The sequence below is a fragment of the Erythrolamprus reginae genome, chromosome 1 (genome assembly GCF_031021105.1).
Source record: "Erythrolamprus reginae isolate rEryReg1 chromosome 1, rEryReg1.hap1, whole genome shotgun sequence".
NCBI classification, from domain to species: Eukaryota; Metazoa; Chordata; class Lepidosauria; order Squamata; family Dipsadidae; genus Erythrolamprus; species Erythrolamprus reginae.
This window is the reverse complement of record NC_091950.1, coordinates 217,455,530-217,471,194: the sequence shown is the minus strand read 5'-3', so window position 1 is coordinate 217,471,194 and position 15,665 is coordinate 217,455,530. Positions and strand designations below refer to the sequence as shown.

General features: G+C 39.1%; 1 protein-coding gene across 24 annotated transcripts in view; it reads right to left on the bottom strand.

Moving 5' to 3' along the window:
* Positions 1-15,665, bottom strand: part of SPAG16 (sperm associated antigen 16) — a 295,145-nt gene that overhangs the window by 251,672 nt on the left and 27,808 nt on the right. For 16 of the 24 annotated variants that reach the window (XM_070732193.1, XM_070732195.1, XM_070732200.1 and 13 more), the window contains exons 5-6: positions 10,433-10,570; positions 1,938-2,045 (exon numbers count right to left, since the gene is read on the bottom strand). The exons of 3 other annotated variants lie outside the window; for them this stretch is intronic. In XM_070732193.1, coding sequence (XP_070588294.1) covers positions 1,938-2,045; positions 10,433-10,570 — 246 coding nt within the window. The remainder of the gene's footprint in view (positions 1-1,937; positions 2,046-10,432; positions 10,571-15,665) is intronic. 5 more of the 24 variants (XM_070732196.1, XM_070732206.1, XM_070732212.1 and 2 more) reach the window with 1 other exon arrangement.

Genomic DNA, 15,665 nt, shown 5'->3' with positions numbered 1-15,665 from the left:
CACACGCACACCATCCCCAGTCTCCGCGCGGCCGGCTGTCATCTTCTAAAGAAGCAAGAAGAGGAGGAGGAGCTGGGCGCCGGTGGTGGTGGAGGAAGGCGCCCAGCTCCTCCTCCTCTTCTTGCTTCTTTAGAAGATGACAGCCGGCCGGCGGCGCGGAGAATGTGGCTCGGATGCTGGGAGGGAGGCGGAATACAGGAGGAGGAGGAGGAGGGAGGCCAGGAGGGAGAGGGGGAAGGAGGGAGGGAGGAAATCAGAGAAGACGCACGTACAAACCGCCCGTGCGTTTCCCTCCCTTCCCTTCCAGTCATTGCAAGCCGGACAGTAACTGTTGACTTTTCCGTTAATCCACCCACGAGGCTCCCTCCGGGCAGCCTGCGCTGTCTCCCCCCGTCTCCCCCCCTCCACCCACACCCGAACAAAATCCGAATGCCGGCGGAAATGAGGCAAAAGGGGTGAATTTTGGGCTTGCACGGATTAATCGCTTTTCCATTGATTCCTATGGGAAACTTTGTTTCATGTTACGAACTTTTCACCTTACGAACCTCCTCCTTTCACCAATTAAGTTCGTATCATGAGGTATTACTGTATTCAGGTTTATTTTTATGTAAACATTTGTGTGTAGTTTGGGTTCAAATTCTGACAATTGGATAACTGCAGCTGCCCATCAATAAAATTATTTTTGGCACAGATGATTTCTGAGAGTCTAAATGCATGTTCCTTCTCAGGGGGGGTCACTTTGAAAATAGCTGAAATACTTTGCACCAGGAAAATGGGGTTCGGGTTCAGCGAACTTACCTGAACTCTGCCGCCAAGTTCGGTCGAACCCGCCGAACCTCAACTTCGATGGGTTTGCCCAACACTAATTATATTAACTAATCCCATGTAAGTGATAGCAGCAGTGCTACATACACCTAATATTAGCCTAATAATTGTAATAATCTAATGTGTTTACATCCATAGTATAGCACTCCAGCAAAGCACTTATGAAATAGTGTATCTCTCTGCCTTAAGACAGAAAGCTATCTATGCAAATACAGGACATACTGAAGCAATTAGAATTAAGAAACAATCATCTATTTAAAATGAAAGAAATTTATAATCAACTAGATTTAATGGAAGTAAGTGAGATCCATGAGAAGTTGAATTTTGTTAAATAGAAATATTTTGAAAAAGATAAATTGTTGCCTTTCCAATGCAAAAGGAGCAAGACAAAATACAATTGTTACCTCGATTTGGGATGGAGCAAACATGTTTCTACAATGTACATGATGAAGCAATTTATTATATGTATTAAAATAATAGTGAACAACATCTGCTGCTGAAAAGACTAAGCAGCATTTGAATGCAATATTACTCATAAAGATTATAGATCAACAAATAATAATTCTTTATATATCACATATTTTTGCTGAATATTTAAAATTAAGGGATATATACATATAATTATACATATACACACACACACACACACACACACACACTTATTTATTTATTTATTTATTTATTTATTTATTTATTTATTTATTTAAAAGGAACAAAGTTATATATATATATTTAAAAGGAACAAAGTTCCAGGACATTATAGTATCTACAAAATATATTGCACAATTTTTTCCAGAAATTTTAATTAAATTGTTAGCTCAGATATTGAATGGGATTCCAATCATCAACAATTTCCTTCATTATAGAAGGAAGTTTGCATCACTTATTTATTGATAAGCATAGAAGAAACATTGCCAGGTATGCCTCAGCAAGAGAATGATCTTGAAGTTTAGGTGTGTACTATATAGATCTATTATATAAATTGTATCAGTCAGAAAACTATATACAAAAAACAGCAGTTGCAACTACTGTAGTATCTGGTCTCTGATCTAAGACTGTAATAAACTGATTGATTGATTGAACTAGTACCAAATAGATTTGTATTTACATACCTTTTAATGTCATTGATGAGTCTGTTCTTTTCCTGCACTACTCTTTTATGATGCATTCTATGGAAGTCACGCTCTCTCTGCATTTTCAGCAGTGCATCTTTAGCTTTACTGCATGGGAAAAAAATGATTTCTAAATAAATGTCTATTCTATGGGGAAGCAAGGCATTTATCATGAGGACTAGTCTTCTTATCCAAAAAAGATATTCTTAAAATCTCTACTAAAAGAAGCACATTAGCACTTGATCTAGGTCGATTGCCTGTCCTGATTTCATTTAACCTGTTATTAGCATCCTTCATTCATTTTTGACAACAGTAGGTGTAATGGTAGATTTATTATTTATTTATTTGATTTCTATGCCGCCCTTCTCTGCAGACTCAGGGCGGCTCACAACAGAAGTAAATACAAAAACATATAAGAAATCTAACTTAAAATATACTCTAAAATCCCTATTCCTAAAACCAGTCATCCACATTTCATCCCATCATATATTCTACATTCAGTCGTCGGCCAGGGCTAGATTTTAAAACTCAATGGCCCCAAGCCTGTCTGCAAAGGTGTGGTTATAGTACCTTGCGGAAGGCCAGGAAGGTGGGGGCAGTGTGGATCTCCAGGGGGGAGTTGATTCCAGAGGGTTGGGGCCACCACAGAGAAAGCCCTTTCCTTAGGCCCCACCAGATGACATTGTCTAGCTGACGGGACCTGGAGAAGACCAACTCTGTGGGCCTTGACCAGCCGCTGGGATACATGAGGCAGAAGACAGTCCTGTAAGTAATCTGTAACCCAATTCCATATAGAGCTCTAGATCAGCGTTTCCCAACCGGTGTGCCGCGGCACACTAGTGTGCCGCGAGACACGGCCAGGTGTGCCGCGACGCTAGGGAAGCTCCAGCTGGGCGGGGCGCTGACGGTGCCTCCGACCTCCCGGCTCCTGCCCGATGCCGTGGTTTCTGGTGCTCTCCTGCTGGGCCCCAAAGAAGGAAGGTAGGAAGAAGGAGAGCTTCATTCTTCGCGCCTTTTTCACGCCTTCCCTGGCGTCGGCGGCAAGTGTCCTTTGGGGCCTGGCGGGAGGGCACTGGCGGTGGGAGCAGGGGGGGCGGGGGGCGGCTGCAGCGGCCCCGGGCAGTTGCTGGGGGATGGCAGCGGCGAGCAAGAGCTCCAGGGCGGAGCCACCGGCAGCACCCCGCCCAGCTGGAGCTTTCCTGGCGGGGTGGCAACAATTGTCCTTTGGGGCCCGGCGGGAGGGCAATGGCAGCGGAAACAGGCTGCCGGCTGCAGCGGCCCCGTGCACCGTTCCCTGTAGGCTGCGCACGCCAACGCACCCCAAAATGCCCCCCGTGCACCCTTTTCCAGGGGCGTGCAGGGAGCCACGGCCACCCGCCCGCCTGCCCGATTTCCCTCCGCGCGGCTGGGGACGCGGATCCACCGCCCTTGCCAGCCCGATCTCCCTCCACCCGGGTGGGGAGGTGGATTCGCCGCCCCCGCCTGCCCGATTTCCCTCCAGTGGCTGATCTCCTTCCATGTGTGGGGGGGGGGGCGACGAACCGACGACCGGGGGCTGTCCGTCCGTGTTGGGTGGTGCAAGGCAGGCACAGGCAGCCCCAGGGGAGAACAAGGGAGGGAGAGAAAGGAAAGAGAGAGAAAGGGAGGGAGAGAAAATTGAATGAAGGAGGGAGAGAAAGAAAGAGTAAGAAGTAGAAAGGATAGAGAAAAAGGAACAGAAAGGGGGGAGAGAAAGATATGAAGGAGGGAGAAAAAGAAAGAGAGATAGAAAGGAAAGAGGGAGAGAAAGGAATGAGAGAGAAAGGGAGGGAGAGAAAGGGAATGAAAGAGGGAGAAGGGGTGAGAGATAGAAAGGATAGACAGAAAGGGAGAGAAAGGAAAGAGAGAAAGGGAGGGAGAGGAAGGAAAGAGAGATGAGAGAGGAAGGAGACAGAAAGAGAGGAAGGAAGGAAGAGAGAAAGAAAGGGATGGAGAGAGAAAAGAAGAGAGAGAAAGAGGGAGGGAGAGAGAAATAGAGCGAAAGGGAGGAAGAGAGATTTTTTTTGTCCAAACTTTTTTTAGGGCCCCCCCCCCCCCCAAATGTTCCCCAGGATTTTGAAAATATGAAAAATGTGCCGCGGCTCCAAAAAGGTTGGGAAACACTGCTCTAGATATATAGCATCTTCTGTTATTTTTGCATGGATTTTTTTTCTCATATATGCATTTTCCTTTTTTTTTCTATCAAAAATTTTTGTGATATGATTGAACTTTGAGTGAGTGAATTTGTTCTTGTGTAACAACTTTGTTCTTTTTCTATTCATGGGTAGACATGATAGAAAGTCATTGGTGGCTCCTTCGGGAGTTAGCATTACACATATCTGAAATTAAATTCAGATAATTTTTAACAAGAACTCAATGCATAGGTTTTTAATAGAGTACTAGAGGAGTGTAATGCTACTTCGCCTCCTTGTGGTGCACCCTGGATAGCACGATAGTGTCAACTAAACATCTAGCAACAAGTGGCAGTCAAACTACATTGAAGAATTGGCAGTTAACAACAGTTGGCAGCCAGATATCTTTGTTGAACTCCTGGGTCTCTAAATACATTACAAAGGACCACCCTGTCCTTGATTGGCTGGATAGACTGGACGTTAACATTTGAACTACTATAAATCCATGCATTTGCCATTAGCTAAATAAATAAAAAGAGTATTAGAAAAAGAGGGGGGGGTTCATTCAGTTGAGTCCAATTCTTGGAGACTGCCTGGACAAATTCCTGCAGTTTTCTTGGCAATGTCTTTCAGAAATTATTTGCCTTTGCTTCCTTCCAAGAACTGAAAGAAAGTAACTGGCACAAGGTCACCACCTGGTTTTGTGCCTAAGGTGGAACTAGAAAGCAGTTTGCCAGTTTCTAGCCTAACCACTAAACTGGCTTTCCTAACAATATTACTTCAGAGGAAACAATTTTCTATGCTGAGATTCTATTCTAATTATTCATGCTTGAATTAAGTGTTAAAAACTGGTTAAATGATTCTTATTATTAATGAAATAGCAATGACTGTTAAGACTTATACAGCACTCTCTAAATAGTTTACAAATGTCAGCATATTGCCCTCAACAATCTGGGTTCTCATTTAGCAACCTCAAACGAATGAAAGGCTGAGTCAACCTTGAGCTGGTCAGCCTCAAACTCCTGACAGTGGGCAGAGTTAGCCTGAAATACTGCACTCTAACCACTGTACCATCACAGCATCTAAAATCAGTGTCCTCAGTTAAGTACCTATTTATTTATTTATTTATTTATTTATTTGTTTATTTGTTTATTTATTTATTTATTTATTTATTTATATTTGTATGCCACCCCTCTCCGTAGACTCGGGGCGGAAGTCTTGCAGGAATATTGGGATTTTGGTATCCATCAGATTCAGAAAACCTTTGTTGCTGCTGGCATACGCCTAGGCAACTTTTCCCCCTACCAAGAATAAAAACAACAGATGCAAAATAAATGCATCTCTGCTTCCTACTGTCTTTAACTACTGTCTTTACCTGCCATTGTGGATTTTGTCTCTGACATAAAATGAATATTTTATAGAGGGTTTTGTTATTCTATGTTGACAATAATTCTGTCAGGGTTTTGTAATCATACAGTAATATATAAATAGAAGATTTACATTTTCATTTCAAATGTCTGTGGAGAGGAGCGGCAATTTATTTTATTATAAAATAAAATAAAATAAAATAAAATAAAATAAAAAAAAAAAATAAAATAAAATAAAATAAAATAAATAAAATAAATAAAATAAATAAAATAAATAAAATAAAATAAAATAAAATCCCGACATGGTATTCCTCTCTGAGCAATTGAGTAATGGTCTGAGACTAAGGGGCTTAGAAATACTGCCTTTGTCATGGTCAGACCATTTCCTACTACGGCTTGACTTCCTGGCTCCAATCCTTCCCCGCAGGGAGGCGGAACCTATTAAGATGTTCCGCCCCAGACGCCTGATGGACCCAGAGGGCTTTCAGACGGCGCTTGGGGTTATTCCAGATGTACTCGTCCACAGTTCGGCGGAGTCTCTTGCGGAAGCCTGGAACAAGGCTGCAGCGGAGGCTCTTGATCAGATTGCGCCTTTGCGACCTCTCCGTGGCGCTAGACCCCGTAGAGCCCCATGGTTCAACGAGGAGCTCCGGGAGTTGAAACGCCAAAAGAGACGTCTAGAGAAGCGATGGAGGAAGAGTAAGTCTGAATCCGATCGAACACTTGTAAGAGCTTTTATTAAGACTTACAAAGTGGCGCTCAAGGCGGCAAGATGCGCGTATCATGCCGCCTTGATTGCATCAGCGGAATCCCGCCCGGCCGCTCTGTTTAGGGTGACCCGCTCCCTTCTTAATCAGAGGGGAGTTGGGGAGCCCTTACAGAGTAGTGCCGAGGATTTTAACTTGTTTTTCGCTGATAAAATCGCTCAGATCCGGGCGGACCTCGACTCCAATTGGAAAACAGAGTCGGCTGACAACGAGTCAGTTGAGGTGACTGGGGCCCGTACTTGTCCACCTGTCTGGGAAGAGTTTGATCTGGTGACACCTGATGAAGTGGACAAGGCCATTGGAGCTGTGAATTCCGCCACCTGTTTACTGGATCCGTGTCCCTCCTGGCTGGTTTCGGCCAGCAGGGAGGCGACACAGAGCTGGGTCCAGGAGATTATCAACACTTCCTTGGGGAGGGGATCCTTTCCATCATCCTATAAAGAGGCGCTCATGCGCCCCCTCCTCAAGAAGCCTTCCCTGGACCCAGCCGTTCTTAATAACTACCGTCCAGTCTCCAACCTTCCCTTTATGGGGAAGGTTGTCGAGAAGGTAGTGGCACTCCAGCTCCAACGATCCTTGGAAGAAGCCGATTATCTAGGTCCCCGGCAGTCGGGTTTCAGACCCGGTTACAGCACGGAAACTGCTTTGGTCGCGTTGATGGATGATCTCTGGTGGGCCCGGGACAGGGGTTTATCCTCTGTCCTGGTGCTTCTTGACCTCTCAGCGGCTTTCAATACCATCGACCATGGTATCCTTCTGCACCGGCTGGAGGGGTTGGGAGTGGGAGGCACTGTTCTCCAGTGGTTCTCCTCCTACCTCTCCGGTCGGTCGCAGTTGGTGTTAGTGGGGGGTCAGAGGTCTACTCCGAGGTCTCTCCCTTGTGGGGTGCCTCAGGGGTCGGTCCTCTCCCCCCTGCTATTTAATATCTACATGAAACCGTTGGGTGAGATCATCCAAGGGCACGGGGTGAGGTATCATCAGTACGCTGATGATACCCAGCTTTACATCTCCACCCCATGTCCAGTCAACGAAGCAGTGGAAGTGATGTGCCGGTGTCTGGAGGCTGTTGGGGCCTGGATGGGTGTCAACAGACTCAAACTCAACCCGGATAAGACGGAGTGGCTGTGGGTTTTGCCTCCCAAGGACAATTCCATCTGTCCTTCCATTACCCTGTGGGGGGAACTTTTGACCCCCTCAGAGAGGGTCCGCAACTTGGGCGTCCTCCTCGATCCACAGCTCACATTAGAGAAACATCTTTCAGCTGTGGTGAGGGGGGCGTTTGCCCAGGTTCGCCTGGTGCACCAGTTGTGGCCCTATTTAGACCGGGACTCACTGCTCACAGTCACTCATGCCCTCATCACCTCGAGGTTCGACTACTGTAATGCTCTCTACATGGGGCTACCTTTGAAAAGTGTTCGGAAACTTCAGATCGTGCAGAATGCAGCTGCGAGAGCAGTCATGGGCCTACCTAGGTATGTCCATGCGCAGTCTGCATTGGTTGCCGATCAACTTCCGGTCACAATTCAAAGTGTTGGTTATGACCTTTAAAGCCCTTCATGGCACTGGACCAGAATATCTCCGAGACCGCTTGCTGCCGCACGAATCCCAGCGACCGATTAGGTCCCACAGAGTGGGCCTTCTCCGGGTCCCGTCAACTAAACAATGTCGGTTGGCAGGCCCCAGGGGAAGAGCCTTCTCTGTGGTGGCCCCGACCCTCTGGATCCAACTCCCCCTGGAGATTAGAACTGCCCCTACTCTCCTTGCCTTTCGTAAACTCCTTAAGACCCACCTGTGTCGTCAGGCATGGGGGAACTGAGACATGTCCCCCGGGCATATACAATTTATGAATGGTATGTGTGTATGTATGCGTGCTTAGAAAATGGGGTTTTTAAAATGTTTTTTAGTAGAAAATTAGATTTGCTGAAATTGTTTTCTGTTATTCTGTTGTGAGCCGCCCCGAGTCTGCAGAGAGGGGCGGCATACAAATCTAAATAAACATACAAACATAAAATAAAATAAAATAAAATAAAATAAAATAAAATAAAATAAAATAAAATAAAATAAAATAAAATAAAATAAAGTAAAGTAAAGTAAAGTAAAGTAAAATAAATAAAATAAATAAAATAAATAAAATAAATAAAATAAAATAAAATAAAATAAAATAATAAAATAATAAAATAATAAAATAAAATAAATAATAAAATAAATAAAATAAATAAAATAAATAAAATAAATAAATAAAATAAATAAAATAAATAAAATAAATAAATAAAATAAATAAAATAAATAAAATAAATAAAATAAATAAAATAAATAAAATAAATAAAATAAATAAAATAAATAAAATAAATAAAATAAATAAAATAAATAAAATAAATAAAATAAATAAAATAAAATAAATAAAATAAATAAAATAAATAAAATAAAATAAATAAAATAAATAAAATAAATAAAATAAATAAAATAAATAAAATAAATAAAATAAATAAAATAAATAAAATAAATAAAATAAATAAAATAAATAAAATAAATAAAATAAATAAAATAAATAAAATAAATAAAATAAATAAAATAAATAAAATAAATAAAATAAATAAAATAAATAAAATAAATAAAATAAATAAAATAAATAAAATAAATAAAATAAATAAAATAAATAAAATAAATAAAATAAATAAAATAAATAAAATAAATAAAATAAATAAAATAAATAAAATAAATAAAATAAATAAAATAAATAAAATAAATAAAATAAATAAAATAAATAAAATAAATAAAATAAATAAAATAAATAAAATAAATAAAATAAATAAAATAAATAAAATAAATAAAATAAATAAAATAAATAAAATAAATAAAATAAATAAAATAAATAAAATAAATAAAATAAATAAAATAAAATAAATAAAATAAATAAAATAAATAAAATAAAATAAAATAAATAAATACTAACAGAATTTAAAATTCAGGGGAAAATATTTCTAAAGATTTCCATTAAAACCAATGCAGTATGAAATAAATACACCAATGTCTTTTCATATCCAGTAATGCAATATATCAATATCCTACCATTACTTTTAAATTCAATATAATCCTAAACAATGCACAATCAGGGGACATTAAAGACCATAGTCAGGTGAAAAAAATACAACACTTTGAAATGTTTGACTTTTTCAACACATTTCACCATGCAGATATTTTATTTTTGTTTCAACAATACTGATAGAAAAAGGGTATATAATGTAATAAATATTACAAGTAGCTTCTCCCAATATCTCCTGGTCAACCAATAAAAAGGAGTAGGGAAAATACTCTTCCCTACTCCTTTTAAGGAGATTCATCCTTAAGGGGATGTTGTTGTGAAGGGGAAAAAAGCCCATACAGTGGTACCTCTACTTACAAACTTAATTTGTTCCGTGACCAGGTTCTTAAGTAGAAAAGTTTGTAAGAAGAAGCAATTTTTCCCATAGGAATCAATGTAAAAGCAAATAATGTGTGCAAACCCATTAGGAAAGAAATAAAAACTCGGAATTTGGGTGGGAGGAGGGAAGTGAGGAGAAGAGGGGGACAGTTGCTGCAATTGGGAAAACCACAGGGAGGGTGGAGGCCAGGAGATTCCTAGAGAGGCCCCATGGAGGCTTCTCCCTGCCTTTTCCGGTTACAATTTCAGAGGCTCAGGTTCGTAAGTGGAAAATGGTTCTTGAGAAGAGGCAAAAAAATCTTGAACACCCGATTCTTATCTAGAAAGGTTCGTAAGTAGAGGCGTTCTTAGGTAGAGGTACCACACTATACCTTTTCACGGTAGGTTCTTTGCCTTAGCACTCCACCTGGGGTCATGCCAGCACCAACCCTTCTGACATGCAGAAAAGTTGCTATGAGACCTGGATGTTCCAGAAATCTTTGGAGAGTTCATTGTATGGCAGGTCCCCTCCCTGATATAGACAATTATTGTTTGGGGGTTTAATTCTACCTACAGTAGTTCACTTTTACATTATTGAAAGCCACTCAGAGCCTTTTTAATTGAGCAGCATTACAGAAACAAATTAACTTGGGTATTGATGGATTAACAGCTATTTGATCCATTCTTTACCAGACTTGCAAACATCAATACTGCCACTCAAAACGTATCGCCTTCTACAATCTGATGTCAGGATTTTTTTTTCATCCAAGTCTCTTAAAATTATAACCCAATAACAACAACAAGAACATACTTAGCTGCAAATTTATAGTTCTCCATTTCTTTCTTCAAATATATATTTTCCCTCTCCAAATGCTGATTGCAAGTATAGGCATCTGGAACAAATCCTACATCTTTAGGTTCAAGCACACCTCTCTGCATCAATTCATACCTAAAATTAAGCAATTAAACGTCAGAGGATTTCCCCCCCCCCCTTTTTTTTTTGGTTATAAGAAGTACATGAGCAGGAATCCACAGAACAGCACCAACTCTTTTTCTTGATTGTAGTTACTTTATATAGGAGCTCCTATAGTTCAGTACTACATTTCTCAGGGTAAGTGGAATTACCCCCCAAAACAGAACTCTATGTCTTAACTTAATACCCTGAGTACTATGTAACTACAGTGGTACCTCTACTTAAGAACTTAATTCTGTCCGTGACCAGGTTCTTAAGTAGAAATGTTCTTAAGTAGAAGCAATTTTTTCCCATAGGAATCAATGTAAAAGCAAATAATGTGTGCAAACCAATTAGGAAAGAAATAAAAACTCAGAATTTGGGTGGGAGGAGGAGGAAGAGGAAGAGGACAATCGCTGCCAAAGGAAAAAGGTGAGGTGAGGGGAATCAAAAAAATCCAAAACTTTAAGGCTTAAAAAAAAAAAAGAGGGACTCTGAGGTGGCGAGGAGGAGCAGGCACCTCCCATACACCTGGCGTGAGGCTGCCTCCCATATACTGCCTCCCGTACATTGCTGCTACCTGCTGCCTCTTCCTTCCCATGCTGAAGGGTTCCCCTCTCCTCTCGCTCACTTGCTTTGTAGCTAGCGCTTTTCCTTCGCTGTGGTGACTCCTTGGTTGCCCAGAGCGAAGGGAGCGTTTCTTTTCTCTGGGCGCTGGCAGAGGTTTATTCCCTGTCCAAGCACCCAGAGAAAGGAAAATGCTTCGTTTGCTCTGGACTGCCAAAGCCTCCTTAAGCACCACCAAAAGGCTCCTCTGGCAGCCCCGATGGCTGGGATTAAAAGGGGAATGGCAGGAAACTGGCCTTTGTGCCACTCTCAAATTTCCTGAGAATTTGTTCTTTAGTAGAAAATGGTTCTTAAGTAGAGGCCAAAAATTTTTGAACACCCGGTTCTTATCTAGAAAATTTCTAAAGTAGAGGCGTTTTTAAGTAGAGGTACCATTGTACTGTTATTTATCATTATTTTTGAGAGGTCTTGAGAACATGGATAGGAGTTATCAATTATATATACAGTATACAGAATGCAGTACTGTAGCAGGTTATAAAAGAAAAAAAACACAGTGTAATTTTAATATTCAAGTAGGTAGAAGGTGGTTTATGTCTATATTAAAAATTGATCAATAATGTAACTAGATTGTACTATATATTGCCTTGTTTAAGGTTTTTATGCAGGTTTTAATTAGTTATCTGAAAATACAATTACTTATATCTATTTTTTTATACTTTAGTGCCTTTTGTATTGTATTTGTAACCAGCACTTGGGATAAATTTGGGATAATCACTTGTATTATTATTGGTCTTGTTTTGTCCTTAATGTCCAATGTAAGGGTCCCACTATTAAAAGTTATATGCTCTCTTCTGTTTAACAATGTACTCCAGATTTTGCTCTGTCACCATCTCAGTCTATGCCATAGTACACGCTGGCCTCTTCGTGGGCTCACATTTGCCACTGCCCTGAGAGGTGGTTGTTCTATGGTCTGCGGGATGCCAGAGCATGTGGACAATGAAATGGGATTAATGGATCATGGCTTATGCTATGTGACATCGATGGATGGGTGGAGTTGTGGGGTTGGGCATGTGACATATTTAAATAGGTGGTGGGAGTGCTGAGTGTTTGCTATTGACAATATACTTGTTCATGACAACTTTGAATGATCATTGGTTAGTGCCAGAGGCTTGGAATTAAAGATTTCTTCTGCATTTCATTGTGGTCAAGTTTTTCTTTCTAGCAGCTATCCAGAACTTGACACCTGATTTTTGCTTTGGAAATTTATGCCCAAATCAAGAGATACTTGAAATAAGATACTTTACCCCCACCTCTAAAGGAAGCAATGAGCTGCTATTTAAAGAGATAGGAGGAAAATACAGAAAAGAATTAGAACTTTAGTGGGATATTTTTAAAGTGAATTATAAAGAAAGGACTAGACTGGAAGTTAAAATAAACTGAAAAGCAACTTAAAATATGGAGAATTTTTTTCTTTTACTGGAATATTTGAAAAAAATGAAATACCTAACAAGGAAAATTATGCTATCATTATATTAGCTGGAAGCTGGAAGATAAAGCCAGAACAACATGTACCGGTAGAAAAAGATATTACATTGGAAAGTAAACTTGACCTTAAAAGTGGAAAATATTTTTGAATGTATTGGAGATAAGAAGAATAGCTGCAAGACTATTTTATGATGGACTGGAGGAAAAGGCACAAAACAAGAATGTCCATTGTCCTCATTGCTATTCATACTAACATTGGAAATGTTAAACAGAAATATTAGACAAGATTTAGAAGTAAAAGGTATAGAAACAAAAAGAGAAAAATACAAATTACAAGCATTTGCATATGACTTAGTTTTTATTCTAGAACCACTGGGAATGGGCCCTAAATTAATGGGAATAATAGAAGAATATGGGAAAGTTGCATGATTTAAAAGTAAAAAAAGTTAAAATAAATCTTAGCTAAAAATCTCACAGAAAAACAGAAGAGAGAATTGACAAAGAAATTAGATCTACAGATAGTTAAGAAAGTTAAATACTTGGGAATATACTTAACAGCAAAACGTGCTACAATTAAGGAAGATAAATATATAAGACAACAAATTGAAACAGATTTAGATGAATGGAAAAATTTGCAACTATCAATGGTAAAGAGAACAGCAACTATAAAAATGAACATCTTGCCATAGTTCATTGTCCAAATGGTCCCAGTGAAAGTAGAGGAAAAATACTTTGATGAATTAAATACTATGCAACTGTATTAACATGGGTGAGGAAATGGATAACTGTTAAACATAACAGATTATTACTTATAGAAGGCCATGATCTTCAATTAGGATGGCATGCTTTTTTATGGTATAACAAAAACAAAATTCATAGATATTTTCAAAGACATTATATAAGAAATGCTCTACTTTCAGTATGGGAAAAGGTGAAAGCAAGAATTTACATTAAAATTCCAATATGTCTCTCAACAACGGAAGCATTTATACATCCAAATGTAATAAATCTGGGGGGGAAATATTATTATTATTATTATCATTATTATTATTATTTATTAGATTTGTATGCCGCCCTTCTCCAAAGACTTGGGGTTGCATACAGGATACAATGTAAACAATACAGCAACAAATCTAATCAATTAATTACAAACTAAAAACCCAATACAGTAAAATCAATCAGCCAATTCATTCACAACCATACATTTCATTTATTAAACTGAGGGGGGGGGCTTGATCTAATTGCCCCATGCCTGGTGACATAAATGAGTCTTAAGATTCTTACAAAAGGCGAGGAGGGTGGGGGCAGTGCGAATCTCTGGAGGGATCTGATTCCAGAGGGCTGGGGCCTCCACAGAGAAGGCTCTTCCCCTAGGCCCCGCCAGATGACATTGTCTTTATATTGTCTTTATATTAACATATAAAGATATTTTAAATGTGGAAGGGAAGCTTAAAACTAAACAAGAATTGTAGAATCAAGGTGTGGAGTTATCATGGTGGCCGAATATGCAAATGAAATTAAGATATGAAAAAGATACTAAGGACTACAGTTTCTATAAAGAGATTACAATACTTGACCAAATAATGTTAGGAGTAGATGAAAAGTTGATAAAGAAAATATACTATTTCTTGTTAAGCTTAAAAGTGAAAGATGAACAGGTAAAAGAGACAATGATAGTACGAGCAAAAATTTTTGGATATACCATAGATTTAGACAAATTGCAAAAGCTTTGAGAAAGAAATTGTAATTTGACAATGGCAAGTGTTCTGCATGAATCCCAGCGACCAGTTAGGTCCCACAGAGTGGGTCTTCTCCGGGTCCCGTCAACTAAACAATGTCGCTTGGCATGACCCAGGGGAAGAGCCTTCTCTGTGGCGGCCCCGGCACTCTGGAACCAACTCTCCCCAGAGATTAGAATTGCCCCCACCCTCCTTGCCTTTCGTAAGCTGCTTAAAACCCACCTCTGCCACCAGGCATGGGGGAATTGAGATACTCTTTCCCCTAGGCCTCTACATTTTTATGCATGGTATATCTGTATGTATGTTTGGTTTTTATAATAATGGGTTTTTAACTGTTTTTAGTATTGTATTATTATTATATGCTGTTTTATTACTGTTATTAGCCGCCCCGAGTCTGCGGAGAGGGGCGGCATATAAATCAAATAAATAAATAAATAAACAAATAAACAAATAAACAAACAAACAAATAACAAACAAACAAACAAACTACATATAAGGAAAATTTAAATAAAATATTTTATGGGTGACATTTACCACTGGCAAGATTATCAAACATGCTTGAAAGCATGTCCGCCAGATGTTGAAAATGTAACCAGACACCAGGGACATATTATCATATGTGGTAGACATGTAAAAACAAAAAAATATCCATACATGGTTGGAGAAAATGTTAAAACAACACAGATTTTAAACCAGAAATATTTTTGATAGGCATTATACCTGAATAGTATGATAAAGGGAATTTATACTTAATATTACATGTCTTGACAGTAGCAAGAATTGTATTTGCATAGTACTGGAAAAATGAAGAAACACCCATAGAGGATTATGTAATTTTTTAAAAATTAGATAGTTCAGAAATGGACAAATTGACACTAAACATAAAAGAAAAATAAGATACAGAGTATTTTCTAACATGGGACTTGTTTTATAAATGGTTGAATAGCAGAGGTAGAAATTAGGAGCGGGAAAAGTATTACTGGATAAAAATAAATTAATCCAGACACTGTTCACTAAGCACTTGTATATGTAATGTAAAAATATATAAATAAACTGTTTTAAAAAATTGGAAGCCTGAAAGACTTATAGGCTATCTCCAAAATAGGTTTATTGGGCTTATTATTTTGACCACTTCAACTTCGCACTGCAATAGCTCCCAGGAGGGAAAAAAAATCCTAACTGATGCTACCCCGATACAATAACTCCAAAGTTGAAGTCATAAACCTAAGCATTTCCTCTCAAAATTTCTTCTCTGTCCCAGCTATCATTACGGCACAGGGTCAACCGAGCCCCAAATCAAT